General features: G+C 42.3%; 1 protein-coding gene across 3 annotated transcripts in view; it reads left to right on the top strand.

Annotated features, from left to right (window-relative positions):
* The window catches only part of LOC133549646 (protein shortage in chiasmata 1 ortholog), a 96388-nt gene that overhangs the window by 14239 nt on the left and 60312 nt on the right, over positions 1–21837 (top strand). For all 3 annotated transcript variants that reach the window (XM_061895300.1, XM_061895288.1, XM_061895279.1), the window contains exons 10-11: positions 11757–11892; positions 20781–20875. In XM_061895300.1, the coding sequence (XP_061751284.1) occupies positions 11757–11892; positions 20781–20875 (231 nt within the window). The remainder of the gene's footprint in view (positions 1–11756; positions 11893–20780; positions 20876–21837) is intronic.

Raw genomic sequence — 21837 nt, forward strand, 5'->3', positions numbered from 1 at the left:
GAAGTCGCAGACGATGACGTCACCCATTGAGGGCTCCTCACATCCTCACATTGTTTTTAATGGGAGCCTCCAACAAAAAGTGCTACTCGGACCGAGAAAACGACAATTTCCCCATTAATTTGAGCGAGGATGAAAGATTTGTGTTTGAGGATATTGATAGTGACGGATTAGAAAAAAAAAAAAAAATCAAGTTAAAAAACAACAACAACTTGATTGCATTGGGACGGATTCAGGTATTTTTAGACACATTTACTAGGATAATGCTAAGAAATCCCTTATCTTTCTATTGAGTTGCTAGTGTTTTAGTGAGTTTAATAGTACCTGATAGTCGGAAGGGTGTATCCACGGGTGTCTTGAGGCCAGTGTCTGATGGAAGTCGACGGCAGCTTTATGGACGGCACAAGCTCAGCTGATCTCCTTTTACCACAATTTTCTCACCGAAAACTGCTGGTTGACATTTGGTCGGGATCCATGTTCGCTTGACCGCTCTGATCCATAGTAAAGCTTCACCTCCAAGAATTTTAAACAAGGAATCACCGTGGGTTTGTGTGGCTAAAGGCTAAAGCTTCCCAACTCCATCTTTCTACTTTGACTTCTCCATTATTAATTGAACAAATTGCAAAAGATTCAGCAACACAGATGTCCAAAATACTGTGTAATTATGCGATTGAAGCAGACGACTTTTAGCTGTGTGTGTGTGCGCAGCGCTAATATTTCCTAACCGTCCGTGACGACACGCGTACACGTCATCATTCCGCAAAGTTTTCAACAAGAAACTCCCGGGAAATTTAAAATTGCAATTTAGTAAACTAAAAAGGCCGTATTGGCATGTGTTGCAATGTTAATATTTCATCTTTGATATATAAACTATCAGACTGCGTGGTCGCCAGTAGTGGCTTTCAGTAGGCCTTCAAGGAACTCAAAGCGCTTTGACACTATTTCCACATTCACCCATTCACACACACATTTACACACTGATGGCGGGAGCTGCCATGCAAGGCGCTCACCAGGACCCAACAGGAGCAAGGGTGAAGTGTCTTGCTCAAGGACACAATGGACGTGATTTTATTTTCTTAACGCTTAAATATCTAAATAAACTTCAGCTGTATCTGCTGATATAAAGTAAACATGTTGTATTTGTTTTTTTTTTGTTCGTTTTATGGCTTTTTTGTCTAAGAAAAGCACAAAAAATGCAACATGTATGGTCAGTCTATCCGAGCCCGATCGCTGCTAGCACCGGACATTTCCTCTTTTGAGGGCCTGTCAGGGCAGACTTTGTTAAATGCCTCAAATGTCCGGCATTTTGAGTATTGTTTACGCTACTTAATATGTCCGTGTGGAAACTCGTTCGGTAAGCCTCCGCACCGAACCAAGACCCCCGTACCGAAACGGTTCAATACAAATACACGTACCGTTACACCCCTAATATATATATATATAAATATATAAATATATATATATATATACACATTGTATATATATATATATATATATATATATATATATATATATATATATATATATATATATATACATACATACATACATACATACATATATGTATGTGTATGTTTGTATATTGCAGTGTGTATATTTTACATGTTGATATGTTATTATTTTTATTTTGATGCTCTTTTTGTCGGAGAAAATGTTGTTTGTTGTGGCAAACACAAAAAAATAAAGCAATCTTTTCGCCAGCCATCCATTTTTCTACCGCTTGTCCTGGTAGTTGAAGCCTTAAATATATAAATAATTCTTAACAACGATGATTTCTATTTATTGTTATATTTTGAGCAATGACAGATTTTAAGAATAAAAAAGTCTGCATGGCAGCTTTGCTTTATTAAGGTCATATGAATGAATGAATGGTTTATTTTGAGCCATGCAAACAAAACAAGAGAATGACATAAAATACAAAAGAAATATATAGATACATTATTTTTACACCTACATAGAAAACATTACATGTGACTAATCTTTTGTAGATGTCAAGATTGGCGCAAAAGGGAGTGGGTCCCACCCCTATACATATACTATATATATATACAATATATAATACAATAATATATATAATATCATTCAATTCAGTGGTTGCTGCATAGATGCTATATATTATCTATATATAATACATTTAAATTCACACACACTTACATATATACATATGTACACACTAGGGATGCACCGATTAATCGGTAACCGAATATATTCGGCCGAATGTGGCAAAAAAAGCCACATTCGGCCTTCGGTGGAATGAGTTAAAAACAAGGCCGAATAGTGGCGTGTGACGCAATTTTTTGACGCGGTGACGCAATCAACCAACGTCCAAGGACGCGGTGACGTTGGGATATGTTGTGTACCTGTATAAGTGTATGAGGTTACAAGCACACACTTATTGAGATTTAATGGGGCCTCTGTTTACATTATTAGCCTGTTGTGTAGGCTACCTGTATAAGTGTATGAGGTTACAAGCACACACTTATTGAGATTTACTTGAGCCTTCTGTTTACATTATTAGCCTGTTGTGTAGGCTACCTGTATAAGTGTATGAGGTTACAAGCACACACTTATTGAGATTTAGTGGGGCCTCTGTTTACATTATTAGCCTGTTGTGTAGGCTACCTGTATAAGTGTATGAGGTTACATGCACACACTTATTGAGATTTACTTGAGCCTTCTGTTTACATTATTAGCCTGTTGTGTAGGCTACCTGTATAAGTGTATGAGGTTACAAGCACACACTTATTGAGATTTAGTGGGGCCTCTGTTTACATTATTAGCCTGTTGTGTAGGCTACCTGTATAAGTGTATGAGGTTACAAGCACACACTTATTGAGATTTACTTGAGCCTTCTGTTTACATTATTAGCATATCTACTGTGGCTAAGCAGACTTTTGCCAAAAGGACAATAATTCATTTGTTGTGGGTTTATCCACTTTAATGCACTTTATTTTTTTTTGGAACGCATGTTTTGTTTGAAGGCTTAATATAAATGAAACACTTTGTGCTTTTTTTTTGAAAAGCAAAGGCAACTGGAATATTAAAAAAATGTCAATATTCAATAAAAAAAATACTTTATTGGAAAAACATGTCTAAATATTTATTCTAGGCTATTTATGCAATATTAAAAAAATTGTGAAAAACTGCATTCATTATTCGGTATTCGGCCAAGCGTTTGACTTTTATTCGGCTTCGGCCACAAATTTTCATTTCGGTGCATCCCTAGTACACACACATATATACAATTTATATATATACATATATACATACATATATATATATATATATATATATATATATATATATATATATATATATATATATATATATATATATATATATATATATATATATATATATATATATATATATATACATACATACATACACATACACACATAATCACATACATACACACATGCATATACCCAAAATACACACACACACATACACACACACACCTATAAAAATACTATATATATAATAGTAAATATAATATACACTTTTGTCTAAACATTATTAACAGTTTATGGTGCCTATGGGAACAAGCATATGCATAAGCAACATATGCAACTTTATCTCATCACATTTCACCTGTATGCACTTTTATTCCACTTTTTTATGTGTTTTTTGGGGGGGGGGGCGACAGTATTTTTATAATGTGCCATGGCCCGTTAAAAAAAAATATATGCGGGCTGCAAATGGCCCCTTGGCTGCACTTTGGACACCTCTGCTCTAACACAATCTAATCTTGGAGCCATCGGAAATATGGATGATCTGTTCAAGGGGCAAACTAAATATATCACAAACAGTAGTGGAATTTCTTCAACATGTCACACATCAGTAAGATATGGGGGTGATACACATGAATAATGAGGTTGACACCCACACAGCATGTGATGATACACATCCTTCTTTGAGGCCAACACCCACATTTCTTTCTTACAGTAAGTACATGCAGTAAGTAAATGGGCCTTGTTATGCAAAAGGGATTTTTTTAGTGTTTAGTTCAGTTTATAATTTGTGTGCTGATACGACTTTTTCACTTCTGATACGATACTGGTATTTGAACCTTTATTTTGGGCAGATACTGATATCGAGGCAACTTTTATTATTTTGCTGTGTGCAATGTTAGAACATGTTTCAGCATGCGAAATTTGTAAGGGTGTGAATCTTTGGGCACCAATTGAGCCACTTGGATTACTGCGGTGATGATTTGATTCGGACCTGATTCAACACAATTCTGTATTTAAACCAATTCTCGCAATGTATTATTTGGTATAATAATTATAATTGACATTTTTAAAAACAAGGTAAATGTTAGAACATCTCCTTTAAGTTGCATTAAGATAGCCTAAAACATATTTTAAAGATTTAATTCCTGTTTTAAAGAAAAGTATCGATTTAAAAAAAATTATTTATCAGTTTACATACATCTTGCGATGGGGAGGCGACTTGTCCAGGGTGTACTCCGCCTTCCGCCCGGATGTAGCTGAGATAGGCTCCAGCCCCCCCGTCAACCCCAAAAGGGGACGAGCAGTAGAAAATGGATGGATGGATGGATGTATAAGGAGGGCAACTTGTCCAGGGTGTACACCGCCTTCCGCCCGAATGCAGCTGAGATAGTCTCCAGCACCCCCCGCGACCCCAAAAGGGGACAAGCAATAGGAAATGGATGGATGTATAAGGGGGGCAACTTGTCCAGAGTGTACCCCGCCTTCCGCCCGGATACAGCTGAGACAGGCTCCAGCACCCCCGCGACCCCCCCAAAAGGGGACAAGCGGTAGAAAATGGATGGATGGATGGATTTACATATATTCTGCGATGAGGTGGCGACCTGTCGAGGGTGTACGCCGCCTTCCGCCCGAATGAAGCTGAGATAGGTTCCAGCACCCCCGCGACCCCAAATGCGGACGAGCAGTAGAAAATGAATGGATGTATAAGGAGGGCAACTTGTCCAGGATGTACCCCGCCTTCCACCCGGATGCAGCTGATATAGGCTCCAGCACCCCCCCCCGCGACCCCAAAAGGGGTCAAGCGGTAGAAAATGGATGGATAGATGGATGTAATAAGGGGGGCAACTTGTCCAGGATGTACTCCGACTTCCGCCCGGATGCAGCTGAGATAGGCTCCAGCACCCCTTGAGACCCGGAACGGGACAAGCCGTAGTAAATGGATGGATGGATGGATTTACATATATCCTACGATTAGATGGCGACTTGTCCAGGGTGTACGCCGCCTTCCGTCTGAATGCAGCTGAGATAGGCTCCAGCATTCCTTGCGACCCCAAAAGGGGACAAGCAATAGGAAATGGATGGATGTATAAGGGGGGCAACTTGTCCAGAGTTTACCCCGCCTTCCGCCCGGATACAGCTGAGACAGGCTCCAGCACCCCCGCAACCCCCCCAAAAGGGGACAAGCGGTAGAAAATGGATGGATGGATGGATTTACATTTATCCTACGATTAGATGGCGACCTGTCGAGGGTGTACACCGCCTTCCGCCCGAATGCAGCTGAGATAGGCTCCAGCACCCCCCGCGACCCCAAAAGCGGACGAGCAGTAGAAAATGAATGGATGTATAAGGAGGGCAACTTGTCCAGGATGTACCCCGCCTTCCACCCGGATGCAGCTGATATAGGCTCCAGCACCCCCCCCGCGACCCCAAAAGGGGTCAAGCGGTAGAAAATGGATGGATAGATGGATGTAATAAGGGGGGCAACTTGTCCAGGATGTACTCCGACTCCCGCCCGGATGCAGCTGATATAGGCTCCAGCATCCCCCCCCCCCCCCCCCCCCCCCCGCGACCCCCAAAAGGGGACAAGCGGTAGTAAATGGATGGATGGATGGATTTACATATATCCTGCGATGAGGTGGCGACTTGTCCAGGGTGTACGCCGCCTTCCACCCGAATGAAGCTGAGATAGGCTCCAGCACCCCCCGCGACCCCAAAAGGGGACAAGCAGTAGAAAATGGATGGATGGATGGATGTATAAGGAGGGCAACTTGTCCAGGGTGTAGTCCGCCTTTTGCCCGGATGCAGCTGAGATAGGCTCCAGCACCCCTTGCGACCCGGAACGGGACAAGCGGTAGAAAATGGATTGATGGATGGATGGATTTACATATATCCTGCGATGAGGTGGTGACTTGTCCAGGGTGTACACCGCCTTCCGCCCGGATGCAGCTGAAATAGGCTCCAGCAACCCCCGCGACTCCAAAAGGGGACAAGCGGTAGAAAATGGATGGATGGATGTATAAGGAGGGCAACTTGTCCAGGGTGTAGCCCGCCTTCCGCCCAGATGCAGCTGAGATAGGCTCCAGCACCCCCTGCGACCCCAAAAGCGGACAAGCGGTAGAAAAATGGATGGATTTACATATATCCTGCGATGAGGGGGCGACCTCTCCAGGGTGTACCCCGCCTTCCGCCCGAATGCAGCTGAGATAAGCTCCAGCACTCCTTGCGACCCGGAACGGGACAAGCGGTAGAAAATGGATGGATGGATTTACAATTGGGATAAATAAGAATCGCGGAATCGTTGTGAATTAATTTTTTTATGCATCCCTAGTAATTAATCAAACAGAAAACCATTTAATGACTTATTTATTGTTACCTCTCTTGAATGGACTTGGGCTGTCTTTAATTGAAGTGTAGTGGTAATTTGTTTTATGGCGTCATAATAATCCATTGAACTAAGCTCATGACACAGTAAATTGAATATGCGGACACGTTTGATACTGGGTACTTTCTAATATGCATGGAGACTTTGTAAGTCATAAGCAACTATAATTTACTAAAGTGAAATATCTCAAATAAGGCTGATATTCGCTTATTTTCTGTCTCACTAAGCAGATTTTATGTTACAGTGTTTTACTTGTTTTAAGGGTTTTGGTCCTAAATGATCTCAGTAAGATATTACAGCTTGTTGCTAAGATTTGATGACCTATATAATGGGTGTCAAACTCTGTCCGTGTAATTTAATTTGGCCCTTGAGGCAATATCAATTTAGCATTAGAGCTGGCCCGCCGGTGTTATACAGCGTCGGTGCCGCTGTAACACCGCATTCACCGCTAATACTCATACTTCCAACCCTCCTAATTTTCCCGGTAGACTCCCGAAGTTCAGTGCCCCTCCCGAAAATCTCCCGGGGCAACCATTCTCCCGAATTTTTACCGATTTCCTTTGGACAACTATATTGGGGGCGTGCATTTAAGGCACTGCCTTTAGCGTTCTCATACTAACAGCGTGTCACATAATATTTGTGGCTTTTACACACACGCACAAGTGAATGCAAGGCATACTTGGTCAACAGCCATACAGGTCACACTGAGGGTGGCCGTATAAACAACTTTAGCACTGTTACAAATATGCGCCACACTGTGAACCCACACCAAACAAGAATGACAAACACATTCCGGGTGAACATCCGCACCGTAACACAACAGAACAAATACCCAGAACCCCTTGCAGCACTAACTCTTTCGGGAAACTTCCAGCAAACTGACCAATAATTAACGTTTTATTCATGCCTTTTCTCTTGCTACTTCAAGGCTTGAATGTTAGGTTCATTCATTATTGTTATTTTATTTTCAAATGTATTATTAGCCTGTGGAAAAATGTTGATATTTACCTCAGAAGATTGCAAATAGAAAAAAAGGCATAACATTTTTATTTAAATTATATTTGATAGGCCATTGATATTTTTTTTATTATTATTTGAAACTGGATTTTGCATGTCACTAAAGTTATATAAGCCTTGCATGTTCAATATTCAATGCAAAACTTGTTTGGGTCCCTATTAAAAGGTTAATTTGTTCAACCTTGGCCCGCGGCTTTGTTCCGTTTAAAATTTTGGCCCACTCTGTATTTGAGTTTGACACTCCTGACCTATATTGAGTAAAAAACGCTTTATCAACTGTTGCAAAGCTGTGTCATCAACACTCACAAATATAAAACTACTTTTTTAAAGTAATAATTTCTTTTGTTCAAGCATAACAAAAAAAAAATCATGATGCAGAGCGCGTATCATTCATTATGTCAAGATATTTTTCAACATATTGAGCAAAAAAAAAAAAAAGGTCTCTTTTTTTTCTCCCAAGAAAAGTGCACTTGTTATTAGTGACAATATACTTATTTTAAGGTATTTTTAGGTTCAGTAAAGTTAGCTAATTTTACTTGTTTTGGAAAGTCTTGACAAGCCGAATGTAGGAGATTAAATGCTGTTGAAGTTAATTTACATTGTATGGAAGGTGCTTTATGTTTACTCAGCCAAAAGGGGACATTTACTTTATTTGCATCATGCAAAAATGTATATATTGAATGCTTAGAGCAGTGGTTCTAGCAGGTTCTATTATGTAAGAGGGATGTGTACCATGGCTATGAGTTGTTTGTTTTCCCCTTGGCCTCAGTCTGCACCTCCTCTCCAGGGCCCAGGCTGAGACCGATTTTTTTATTTTATTTTAATCTTCTATTTTTTTCTCCCATTCAAAATAAAGATCCCTTCTTAATACCGAATAATGTTACATCACAGATACTAGTGGGGTTCTTGTACCCCCAACAAGGTTAAGAACAACTGGCTTAGAGTGATTATATATAGCTCACTTTATTTGTAATTAGTACATTTGTCAAAATAATTTGATGACGTCATTGTTTTAATTGCATATTTGGCGGAAGGATATGTGTGGTAAGGTTTTTTTGGATGCAAGGTGTTATGGGTAATGGCAGTCAGGTGCCACACAGTTTTTTGACCTCACTCTTACTTTTTCTAACTTTTACTGTAACAAACTCTCTTTATTTTGTCATTCATTTGTTCCCACATGGTGATTGTTTTACGATTTTCAATTATTAAGTTCACAAGTAAACCATACAAACGAAGAGGAACGTCTGGAGTTTTGTTTTGTTGTTGCCCCCTCAAGGCTACATTAGGAATCTACACCGAATTTTCTTCTTTTATTGGAAGATAATTTTTCTTTGTTCAAATAAAAAACCCCTCATTTTTGTATTTTTTGTCTTGTTTTTGAACACTGACTTTTTGCAGTGTGATACTTGTTTATATTAGCAAATGTGCTGTTTTCCATCCATCCATTTTCTACCGCTTATTCCCCTTTTGGGGTCAGCTACAATCGGGCGGAAGGCGGGGTACACCCTGGACAAGTCGCCACCTCATCGCAGGGCCAACACACAGATAGACAGACAACATTCACACACTAGGGACCATTTAGTGTTGCCAATCAACCTATCCCCAGGTGCATGTCTTTGGAGGTGGGAGGAAGCCGGAGTACCCGGGGGGAACCCACGCATTCACGGGGAGAACCCGAGTCTGGATTTGAACCCAGGACTGCAGGAACTTCGTATTGTGAGGCAGACGCACTAACCCCTCTCCCACCGTGAAGCCCATGTGGTGTTTTACACGGCAATATTGTTAAATTAGAGACACTTTTTGCATATGTCTAGCTTGTGTGCTTAGCTGTTGTGTAGCTGCTAGCTCCTTGTAGCCTATAACCTACCACAGGGGTGTCAAACTCAAATACAGAGAGGTCCAACATTTAACACTGAACAAAGCCGCGGGCCAAGGTTGAACAAATTAACCTTTTAGGTGGTAGCGTGTATTGTAGCGTCCCGGAAGAGTTAGTGCTGCAAGGGGTTCTGGGTATTTGTTCTGTTGTGTTACGGTGCGGATGTGTTCGTCATTCTTGTTTGGTGTGGGTTCACAGTGTGGTGCATATTTGTAACAGTGTTAAAGTTGTTTCTACGGCCACCCTCAGTGTGACCTGTATAGCTGTTGACTAAGTATGCTTTGCATTCATTTATGAGTGTGTACAAGCTGCTTATATCATGAGGCTTGGCCGGCACGCTGTGTGTATATGGGATAAGCAGACGTGACAACAGGTTGTAGAGAATGTTGAAGGCACGGCCCCCAATATTGTTGTCCGGGTGGAAATTGGGAGATGTTCACTAGAATGGTTGCCCAGGGAGATTTTCGGGAGGGGCACTGAACTTCGGGAGTCTCCCGGGAAAATCGGGAATGCGGTGTTACAGCGGCACCGCCTTTGTATAATACCGGCGGGCCAGCTCTAATGTTAATTTGACATTGCCTCCAGGGCCAAATGAAATTACATGGCGGGCGGGCCAGAGTTTGACACCCTTGGCCTACCATGTTTACCTTTTAATAAGTGACTCCACTAAAATAGAAGAAAAGACCAACATTGTGTGTTTATTGGAGGACATTTTGATGTTCGCCAGCTGTCCAGCTTTGCACAGTTAAACATGCTGATCGGAGATTTTGATACAAACTGATATTAACTGATATCAATATAAGCTCGGCACACCCCTATTTCTAACAGTAATATGTGTCCATAGAGACTCTTTTTTGGAGAAAAATATTCTCCTCCACTTGTGAGAGAAAATATGTTCAATGTCATGCATAATCAATCAATCAATCAATCAATGTTTATTTATATAGCCCCAAATCACAAATGTCTCAAAGGACTGCACAAATCATTACGACTACAACATCCTCGGAAGAACCCACAAAAGGGCAAGGAAAACTCACACCCAGTGGGCAGGGAGAATTCACATCCAGTGGGACGCCAGTGACAATGCTGACTATGAGAAACCTTGGAGAGGACCTCAGATGTGGGCAACCCCCCCCCTCTAGGGGACCGAAAGCAATGGATGTCGAGCGGGTCTAACATGATACTGTGAAAGTTCAATCCATAGTGGCTCCAAGACAGCAGTGAGAGTCCCGTCCACAGGAAACCATCTCAAGCGGATCAGCAGCGTAGAGATGTCCCCAACCGATACAGGCGAGCGGTCCATCCTGGGTCCCGACGAGCGGTCCATCCTGGGTCTCGACTCTGGACAGTCAGTACTTCATCCATGGTCATCGGACCGGACCCCCTCCACAAGGGAGGGGGGGACATAGGAGAAAGAAAAGAAGCGGCAGATCAACCGGTCTAAAAAGGAGGTCTATTTAAAGGCTAGAGTATACAGATGAGTTTTAAGATGAGACTTAAATGCTTCTACTGAGGTAGCATCTCCAACTGTTACCGGGAGGGCATTCCAGAGTACTGGAGCCCGAACGGAAAACGCTCTATAGCCCGCAGACTTTTTTTGGGCTTTGGGAATCACTAATAAGCCGGAGTCTTTTGAAGGCAGATTTCTTGCCCGGACATATGGTACAATACTATCGGCAAGATAGGATGGAGCTAGACCGTGTAGTATTTTATACGTAAGTAGTAAAACCTTAAAGTCACATCTTAAGTGCACAGGAAGCCAGTGCAGGTGAGCCAGTACAGGTATATATGTATGTATATATGTATATAAAGGTATATACAGTACAGGTGTAATGTGATCAAACTTTCTTGTTCTTGTCAAAAGTCTAGCAGCCGCATTTTGTACCAACTGTAATCTTTTAATGCTAGACATGGGGAGACCCGAAAATAATACGTTACAGTAGTCGAGGCGAGACGTAACAAACGCATGGATAATGATCTCAGCGTCTTTAGTGGACAGAATGGAGCGAATTTTAGCGATATTACGGAGATGAAAGAAGGCCGTTTTAGTAACGCTTTTAATGTGTGCCTCAAAGGAGAGAGTTGGGTCGAAGATAATACCCAGATTTTTTACAGAGTCACCTTGTTTTATTATTTGGTTGTCAAATGTTAAAGTTGTATTATTGAATAGAGGTCGGTGTCTAACCCAACTTTATTCGATTTTTAAAAAAATATTTATTCCTACCCTTCTGAATTGTTTACCTTCCAGGACGCACGGTCCTTCCGACCGAGTTGGAGCTGGACGTGACCTTGTCTCCGCCTCCTGTCTCTGACGGCCGCCAGTCTCACGTGTTACTACGGACGTGTGACCTAGAGAGGGAGGATTTGTCTCCGCCGGGCGAACTGTGAGTGAGGATGTGACTTTGAAAACAACAACTAGAGCATCCATCCATCCATCTTCCTCCGCTTATCCGAGGTCAGGTCGCGGGGGCAGCAGCCTAAGCAGGGAAGCCCAGACTTCCCTCTCCCCAGCCACTTCGTCTAGCTCTTCCCGGGGGATCCCGAGGCGTTCCCAGGCCAGCCGGGAGACATAGTCTTCCCAACGTGTCCTGGGTCTTTCCCGTGGCCTCCTACCGGTTGGACGTGCCCTAAACACCTCCCTAGGGAGGCGTTCGGGTGGCATCCTGACCAGATGCCCGAACCACCTCATCTGGCTCCTCTCGATGTGAAGGAGCAGCGGCTTTACTTTGAGTTCCTCCCGGATGGCAGAGCTTCTCACCCTATCTCTAAGGGAGAGCCCCGAACTCATTTGGGCCGCTTGTACCCGTGATCTTATCCTTTCGGTCATGACCCAAAGCTCATGACCATAGGTGAGGATGGGAACGTAGATCGACCGGTAAATTGAGAGCTTTGCCTTCCGGCTCAGCTCCTTCTTCACCACAACGGATCGGTACAACGTCCGCATTACTGAACAACTAGAGCAGACCCAGGCAATTATTTTCACTCGGGGCCAAGTTTAGAGAAAAAAATGTGTCTGGAGGACAGTAACGTATGTTCCGAGTATAAGTCGCTCCGGAGTAAAAGTCGCACCTGCCGAAAATGCATAATAAAGAAGGAAAAACGTATATAAGTCGCATTTTTGGGGGCTAATTTATTTGATAAAACCCAACACCAAGAATAGACATTTGAAATGCAATTTAAAATAAATAAAGAATAGTGAACAACAGGCTGAATAAGTGTACGTTATATGAGGCATAAATAACCAACTGAGAAGGTGCCTGGTGTGTTAACCTAACATATTATGGTAAGAGTCATTCAAATAACTATAACATATTGAACATGCTATACGTTTACCAAACAATCTGTCACTCCTAATCGATAAATCCCATGAAATCTTCCTCAATGTCGCTTTAAAGGGGAACATTATCACAATTTCAAAAGGGTTAAAAACAATAAAAATCAGTTCCCAGTGGCTTGTTTTATTTTTCAAAGTTTTTTTTCAAAATTTTACACCTCCCGGAATATCCCTAAAAAAAGCTTTAAAGTTCTTGATTTTCGCTATTTGCGATGCGGACTGTCCATTTCCCTGTGACGTCATACAGTGCTGCCAATACAAACAACATGGCGGTTACCACCGCAAGATATAGCGACATTAGCTCAGATTCAGACTCGGATTTCAGCGGTTTAAGCAATTCAACAGATTACGCATGTATTGAAACAGATGGTCGGAGTATGGAGGAAGATAGCGAAAACGAAAATGAAGAAGAAATTGAAGCTATTGACGCTATCCGGCCATAGCGTGGGTGTACCTAATGAAGTGGCCCATAGCATGGCTGCCTTATTAGCATCGCCGGTAAAATGTGCGGACCGAACGATCAGGACTTTCGCATCTTGTGACACTGGAGCAACTTAAATATGTCGATTGGTAAGTGTTTGTTTCGCATTAAATGTGGGTATTTAGTTTCAAATGTACATACAGCTAGCGTAAGTAGTATGTTAGCATCGATTAGCTGGCAGTCACGCCGCGACCAAATATGTCTGATTAGCACATAAGTCAACATCAACAAAACTCACCTTTGTGATTTCGTTGACTATCGTTGCAAATGCATCTGCAGGTTATCCATACATCTCTGTGCCATGTCTGTCTTAGCATCGCCGGTCAAATGTGAAGACACTCTGGTACATTCAATGGGGGTCCGGCGGCAGATTTCTTGCCAGTGGTGCAACTTGAATCCCTCCCTGTTAGTGTTGTTACACCCTCCGACAACACACCGACGAGGCATGATGTCTCCAAGGTTCCAAAATTAGTCGAAAAAACGGAAAATAGCAGAGCTGAGACCTGGTGTTTGCAATGTGTTGAAAATGAAAATGGTGGGTGTGTTACCTCGGTGACGTCATCGCTAAAAGACCGATAAACAGAAAGCCGTTCAGTTTTCCAAAATTCACCCATTTAGAGTTGGGATATCGGTTAAAAAAATACATGGTCTTTTTTCTGCACCATCAAGGTATATATTGACGCTTACATAGGTCTGCTGATAATGTTCCCCTTTAAACAACTCTGCTAACTCCAAAGGTATGCGCCGCTTCCTCTTGTCGTTTTCTGCTGCATATTTCACTTCGTCCAGCTTGTAATCTGCAGTACATGATTTCCTTTTCGGTGCCATTTTTGTTCATTCCTTCTCAGTTTTTATAAGTTACCGCCAACGTCGAAATGATCCATCTTAATAGCTACGGCAGTAGCATTTAGCAGTTAGTAGGGCTGCGAATCTTTGGGTATCTTCGATTCGATTCAATATCAATTCTTGGGGTCGCGATTCGATTATATATCGATTTTTTTCGATTCAACGCGATTCAAAAACGAAATTTTTCCGATTCAAAACTATTCTCTTTTCATTCAATACATAGGATTTCAGCAGGATCTACTCCAGTCTGCTGACATGCTAGCAGAGTAGTAGATTTAAAAAAAAAAAAAAAAGCTTTTATAATTATAAACTGATTGCAATAATGTAAATTTGTTTCAACTATTAAATGAACCAAAAATATGACTTATTTTATCTTTGTGAAAACATTGGACACAGTGTGTTGTCCAGCTTATGAGATGCCATGCAAGTGTAAGCCACTGTGACACTATTGTTCTTTTTTTATTATTTTTATAAATGTCTAATGATAATGTCAATGAGGGATTTTTAATCACTGCTATGCTGAAATTATAACTAATATTGATACTGTTGTTGTTAATATTCATTTTTGTTTCACTACTTTTGGTTTGTTCTGTGTGGTGTTTGTGTCTCCTCTCAATTGCTCTGTTTATTGCAGTTCTGAGTGTTGCCGGGTCAGGTTTGGTTTTGGAATTGGATTGCATTGTTATGGTATTGCTGTGTAGTGGTTTGTTGGATTGATAAAAAATAATAATACAATTTTTTTTTTTTAAACGAGAAGCGATTCTGAATCGCACGATGTATTCGAGTCGATTCATATTCGAATCAATTTTTTCCCACACCCCTAGCAGTTAGCATCCCATGACCCACAATGCACTTCTGCCATGACTCTCCCCCACCGAATTCTTATTGGTTGACGTGTGTGTGACGATTGCTGACATTTTCTTTGTCTTTTCTGCGAATGAGATAAATAATATTATTTGATATTTTACGGTAATGCGTTAATAATTTCACACATCAGTGTTTCCCACAGGTCAGGCATCTATTTGTGGTGGTGTGGTCGGGCGGCGGCGGCGATGACCAAGAAGAACGCGGAGTTGGAATAAAATTACAACATTTTATGTACATATTTATATAATATTTACATATTTTTATCATATGTAACTGCAAGCTCCATTCACAGACAGAGTCCCATTGCTTTTATGAGCGGTCAAGCGAGTCAAAAGCCGAAAAGAAAAACTTTTTATTTTATTTTATCTTATTTTACATTTTTATTTGTGGTGGTCACAATTATTTCGTGGCGGGCCGCCACAAATAAATTAATGTGTGGGAAACCCTGCACATAAGTCGCTCCGGAGTATATGTCGCCCCCCCGGCCAAACTATGATAAAAACTGTGACTAATAGTCCGAAAAATACGGTACTTTCTATTTGCTTGCTAACATCTCGCATACAGACATTGCCTTTTTCTGGCCCTTGTGGTGAACGGAGAAACAGCATTTGTGCGTCAGTCTTCTCCTGCCAGTACACAGCCTCTCCTTCACCAAGACTCCTGTCAGGCCTCCACGTGGCCACACAGGGTAAGTAGGGCCCTGTGGCCCAAGGCGAACGTGGCAGGGGATCTCGGAGCCGCAGTGGTCCCCAGAGGCGTGATGCGCAGGCCCACTTTTTGGACAAGCCCTGGCATCACCCAATCACTTTCCCACTGCCTTGTGGGTTAGTGCTGATTATCGGTCCTGCTAGACACCGACCTCTATTTAATAATACAACTCTAACATTTGACAACCAAACAATTAAACAAGGCGACTCGGTAAAGAATCTGGGTATTATCTTCGACCCGACTCTCTCCTTTGAGTCACACTTTAAAAGCGTTACTAAAACGGCCTTCTTTCATCTCCGTAATATCGCTAAAATTCGCTCCATTCTGTCCACTAAAGACGCTGAGATCATTATCCATGCGTTTGTTACGTCTCGCCTCGACTACTGTAACGTATTATTTTCGGGTCTCCCCATGTCTAGCATTAAAAGATTACAGTTGGTACAAAATGCGGCTGCTAGACTTTTGACAAGAACAAGAAAGTTTGATCACATTACACCTGTACTGGCTCACCTGCACTGGCTTCCTGTGCACTTAAGATGTGACTTTAAGGTTTTACTACTTACGTATAAAATACTACACGGTCTAGCTCCATCCTATCTTGCCGATCGTATTGTACCATATGTCCCGGCAAGAAATCTGCCTTCAAAGGACTCCGATTTATTAGTGATTCCCAAAGCCCAAAAAAAGTCTGCGGGCTATAGAGCGTTTTCCGTTCGGGCTCCAGTACTCTGGAATGCCCTCCCGGTAAAAGTTCGAGATGCCAGCTCAGTAGAAGCATTTAAGTCTCACCTTAAATCTCATTTGTATACTATAGCCTTTAAATAGACTCCCTTTTTAGACCAGTTGATCTGCCGTTTCTTTTCTTTTTCTCCTATGTCCCACTCTCCCTTGTGGAGGGGGTTCGGTCCGATCCGGTGGCCATGTACTGCTTGCCTGTGTATCGGCTGGGGACATCTCTGCGCTGCTGATCCGCCTCCGCTTGGGATGGTTTCCTGCTGGCTCCGCTGTGAACGGGACTCTCGCTGCTGTGCTGGATCCGCTTTGGACTGGACTCTCGCGGCTGTGTTGGATCCATTGTGGATTGAACTTTCACAGTATCATGTTAGACCCGCTCGACATCCATTGCTTTCGTCCTCTCCAAGGTTCTCATAGTCATCATTGTCACCGACGTCCCACTGGGTGTGAGTTTTCCTTGCCCTTATGTGGGCCTACCGAGGATGTGGTAGTGGTTTGTGCAGCCCTTTGAGACACTAGTGATTTAGGGCTATATAAGTAAACATTGATTGATTGATTGAAAAGACTAAAGGAGCACACCCTGAGGGAAAAGCAAGTGCTGGTAGGCGCACCATAGGCGGTCCTCCGACAGACCGGAGCTCTGGCAGCCTCCTGTAGCTGTGAGGAGGTGCCGGTCGGTCGCCCTGGGGTTTTTTTACCAACGGATACAACGAAGAAGTGACGTTGGAGTCCGCGCGTCTCCCTCGTTGAAAAAGACCTTAACGGCGGCGTGGACGGATGATGGTTGCATAGAAGCTCCACAACGGTCACAAAGCCGGAAGAAGGCTGCAGCAAAGATGGGCCCCCAATTGTTTTGGTCTCCATGCCATTGGACCCTGGCCTTCTCTTTGCCAAGGACAGGGTGGTGGCTGTCTGTGCACCAGTCTACCCACTTTAAAAGATTCCTCTCTCAGGTGTTCTCCTGAAGGCAATCCCACCAACAGGAGGACAATCATACTCCTTTCCAGTGATTGCAGACATATTTGAAAAAAACACTGCACATCAGAATGGCAGCTACAGTTTCCATCTTAAAGATCTAAAAAAAATATGTGGGAATGTCTGGCGGGCCAGTTTGAAAACCTTACTTTGCCCAGGTCTGAACTAGAGAAATGATGCAAACTACAGTCCAAGCACAACAACCATGTTTTAATTTGTGCTCTGATGGCCTCAATCTACAGTGAAGGCATCTCTTGTATAATTACATTGTTGATTGATTGATTGAAACATTTTGTTAGTAGATTGCACAGTACAGCACCGTATTTTTCGGACTATAAGTTGCAGTTTTTTTCATAGTTTGGCCGGGGGTGCGACATATACTCCGGAGCGACTTATGTGTGAAATTATTAACACATTATTGTAAAATATCAAATAATATTATTTATCTCATTCACACGTCAACCAATAAGAATTTGGCGGGGGAGGGTCATGGGAGAAGTGCATTGAGGGACATGGAATGCTAACTGCTATATGCTACTGCCGTACAGGGGCGGTTCTAGGCATGCTTATATGAGGGGGCAGTCAGAAATGTGAAGGGGGCATCATGTGTACACATCATGCTCCAGCACTTTTTGTTTTGTGCTTATAGTAATCAATCAATCAATCAATGTTTATTTATATAGCCCCAAATCACAAATGTCTCAAAGGACTGCACAAATCATTACGACTACAACATCCTCGGAAGAACCCACAAAAGGGCAAGGAAAACTCACACCCAGTGGGCAGGGAGAATTCACATCCAGTGGGACGCCAGTGACAATGCTGACTATGAGAAACCTTGGAGAGGACCTCAGATGTGGGCAACCCCCCCCCCTCTAGGGGACCGAAAGCAATGGATGTCGAGCGGGTCTAACATGATACTGTGAAAGTTCAATCCATGGTGGCTCCAAGACAGCAGTGAGAGTCCCGTCCACAGGAAACCATCTCAAGCGGATCAGCATCGTAGAGATGTCCCCAACCGATACAGGCGATGTATCGATGCTTTCTTCATTGAAATGGGTCTTTAGCTATGTGTCCAACCCCAACCTGGAGTAGTGGATTGCACCTTGTCAGGCCTCTACCTTCAGACCTGTCCAACTTGGGGGTTCCACCTGAAGACTAAGCTCCTGCTGGTATAGCTCTTACGGTCACTGAGGCACGCAAACCCCCTGACCACAATAAGGTGGCAATCCTTTAGGAGGGGAAACTGAAAAATAAAAATAAAAATAAATTAATAAAATAAAATAAAACATCCTTCATCCAGATTTTATCAACCAACAACATAACATTTATCCTAACTGGATGGCCTAACTCTCAAATAAATTTTGACCCAAATTAGGACTTCACACACTACAGTCAATATTTACAAAACTGAAAGGTGGTCTGATGAATAATGATAAAAAAAGAATCTCAAACTAATTTATAAAACAAAACATGGGCACTCATCTGGGCACAAAATTCATTCACTCCAATGTATGTGTGTTGCCCACTTGCTTGTAAATTGATGAAAACGGCAGTGTTTTTGTTTTTAGGTGTCTTGGTCATATCAAATGAAACTTATAATTTGTATATTACAAAATGTAGATTGAAACATTAAAAGTTGACTATGTAGAATTACAAGAAAAACAACAGAAAAAGAATTCCAGCAGTCGATTGCCAGACCGTTGCTAAGTAAAACGGGCCGTTGCTAGGGACTCCGCTCTGAACAGAGGACAGCAGAGGAGGACTGCTAAGCAGGATATCTTATGTTTCATTGTTACCGTCATTAACAGCATCATAAATGACTTGTAGCTTGTTACAGGGACAGTGGAGGCTCTCTGCCTTCCAAACCACTGCTGCTCAGAGCCTTCGCTGTCACTGTTATCGTCGAGTTGTAAAAAAAAAAAAAAAAGGAACTCCGTAGAAACGAAAGTCCGCGACGATAAACGTGTTTATGACAGATAAGACTACACAAAGTATATGATAAATGTAGACAACTTTTCCTTTTCTTTTACTTTCATACTGCAACAGTGATTGGATGTTTACTGAGGGCTGAGAGGTGTGTGCGGGTGTGTGTCTGCTGCACAGCCTGTGGAATGTTGAATACACGCACAGCGGAGGGAGGGATGAGAGGAAAGCCGACACTTTGTCCCTTTTTCGGCGGATTTTTCCGCTAGTGCAGATAATTGTGTAAACTTGTAATGTAGTAATTTTGTGAGTTTATTCAAATTTGCTTTCTCAAATTTTGATTTGAGGGGGCAAGACATTTATTTAAGGGGGCTCTGCCCCCTCTTGCCCCTGCGTAGAGCCGGCCATGCTGCCGTAGCTATTAAAATGGATCAATTCATTGTTGGCGGTAACTTATAAAAACTGAGAAGGGTTGAACAAAAATGGCATCGAAAAGGAAATCATGTACTGCAGATTACAAGCTGGACGTAGTGAAATATGCAGCAGAAAACGACAAGAGGAAGCGGCGCATACCTTTGGAGTTTGCAGAATTGTTTAGAAGCGACATCGAGGAAGAAGATTTCATGGGATTTATCAATTAGGAGTGACAGATTGTTTGGTAAACGTATAGCATGTTCTATATGTTATAGTTATTTGAATGACTCTTACCATAATATGTTAGGTTAACATAGCAGTTGGTTATTTATGCCTCATATAACCTACACTTATTCAGCCTGTTGTTCACTATTCTTTATTTATTTTAAATGATAAATGGGTTAAATGATAAATGGGTTGTACCTGTATAGCGCTTTTCTACCTTCAAGGTACTCAAAGCCCTTTAACACTACTTCCACATTCACCCATTCACACACACACTCACACACTGATGGAGGGAGCTGCCATGCAAGGCGCTAACCAGCACCCATCAGGAGCAAGGGTGAAGTGTCTTGCTCAGGACACAACGGACGTGACGAGGGTGGTACTAGGTGGGGATTGAACCAGGGACCCTCGGGTTGCGCACGGCCACTCTTCCACTGCGCCACGCCGTCCCTGAATTGCCTTTCAAATGTCTACTCTTGGTGTTGGATTTTATCAAATAAGTTTCCCCCAAAAATGCGACTTATATGTGTTTTTTTTCCTTCTTTATTATGCATTTTCGGCCGGTGCGACGTATACTCCGGAGCGATTTATAATCCGGAAAATACGGTAAATATTCCGTACAATTGACCACTAAATGGTAACACCCGAATAAGGTTTTCAACATGTTTAAGTTGCAGTCCACGTTAATCAATTCATGTTAAAGTTGAAGATGTCTTGAGTATGCATTTTGTAAATTTGATGATGTTTTTATGGTCACCCAGTTGTTTGGTGTCAGCCGCAGTTCAGCAGCAGATGGAGATGACGCTTTGGAAGGCGGAGAAGCATCCCGACTATGTGTTGAGCTTCCTGTTTACAGGTAGAAACGTGTTCTCTCTGTTGCATTGACGTCGACCATGATCTACAGCAGGGGTGTCAAACTCAAATATAGAGTGGGCCAAAATTTAAAACTGAACAAAGCGGCGGGCCACGGTTGAACAAATTAACCTTTTAATAGGGACCCGAACAAGTTTTGCATTGAATATTAAACAAGCAATGCTTATGTAGCTTTATAGTCACATACAAAATCGAGTTTCAAATGATAATAATGAGTAAAAAATATCAATGGGATATCAAATAAAATGTAAATAAAAATTGGGAGAGCAGGGTTTGGTGGTAGCTGGGGTGTATATTGTAGCGTCCCAGAAGAATTAGTGCTGCAGAGGGTTCTAGGTATTTTTTCTGTTGAGTTTATGTTGTGCTACGGTGCGGATGTTCTCCCGAAATGTGTTTGTCATTCTTGTTTGGTGTGGCTTCACAGTGTGGCGCATGTTTGTAAAAGTGTTAAAGTTGTTTATACGGCCACCCTCAGTGTGACCCTTATGGCTGTTGATCAAGTATGCCTTGCATTCACTTGTGTGTGTTAAAGCAGCATATATTATGTGACTGGACCGGCACGTTGTTTGTATGGCGGAAAAGCGGACGTGACGACAGGCTGTAGAGGACGCTAAAGGCAGTGCGTTCAAGGCACGCCCCCAATATTGTTGTCCGGGTGGAAATCGGGAGAAATTCGGAAGAATGGTTGCCCCGGGAGATTCTTGGGAGGGGCACTGAACTTTGGGAGTCTCCCGGGAAAATCGTGAGGGTTGGCAAGTAGGAGTATTAGTGGTGAATGCAGTGTTACAGAGGCATCGCCGCTGTATGATACCGGCGGGCCAGCTCTAATCTTAATTTGATATTACCTCAAGGGCCAAATGAAATTACACGGCCTGAGTTTGACACCCATGATCTACAGCTTGGGTATGACCGGTATTAATGATAAATTGCACTAAAACTCCCCAC

This window comes from Nerophis ophidion, linkage group LG01 (genome assembly GCF_033978795.1).
Source record: "Nerophis ophidion isolate RoL-2023_Sa linkage group LG01, RoL_Noph_v1.0, whole genome shotgun sequence".
NCBI classification, from domain to species: Eukaryota; Metazoa; Chordata; class Actinopteri; order Syngnathiformes; family Syngnathidae; genus Nerophis; species Nerophis ophidion.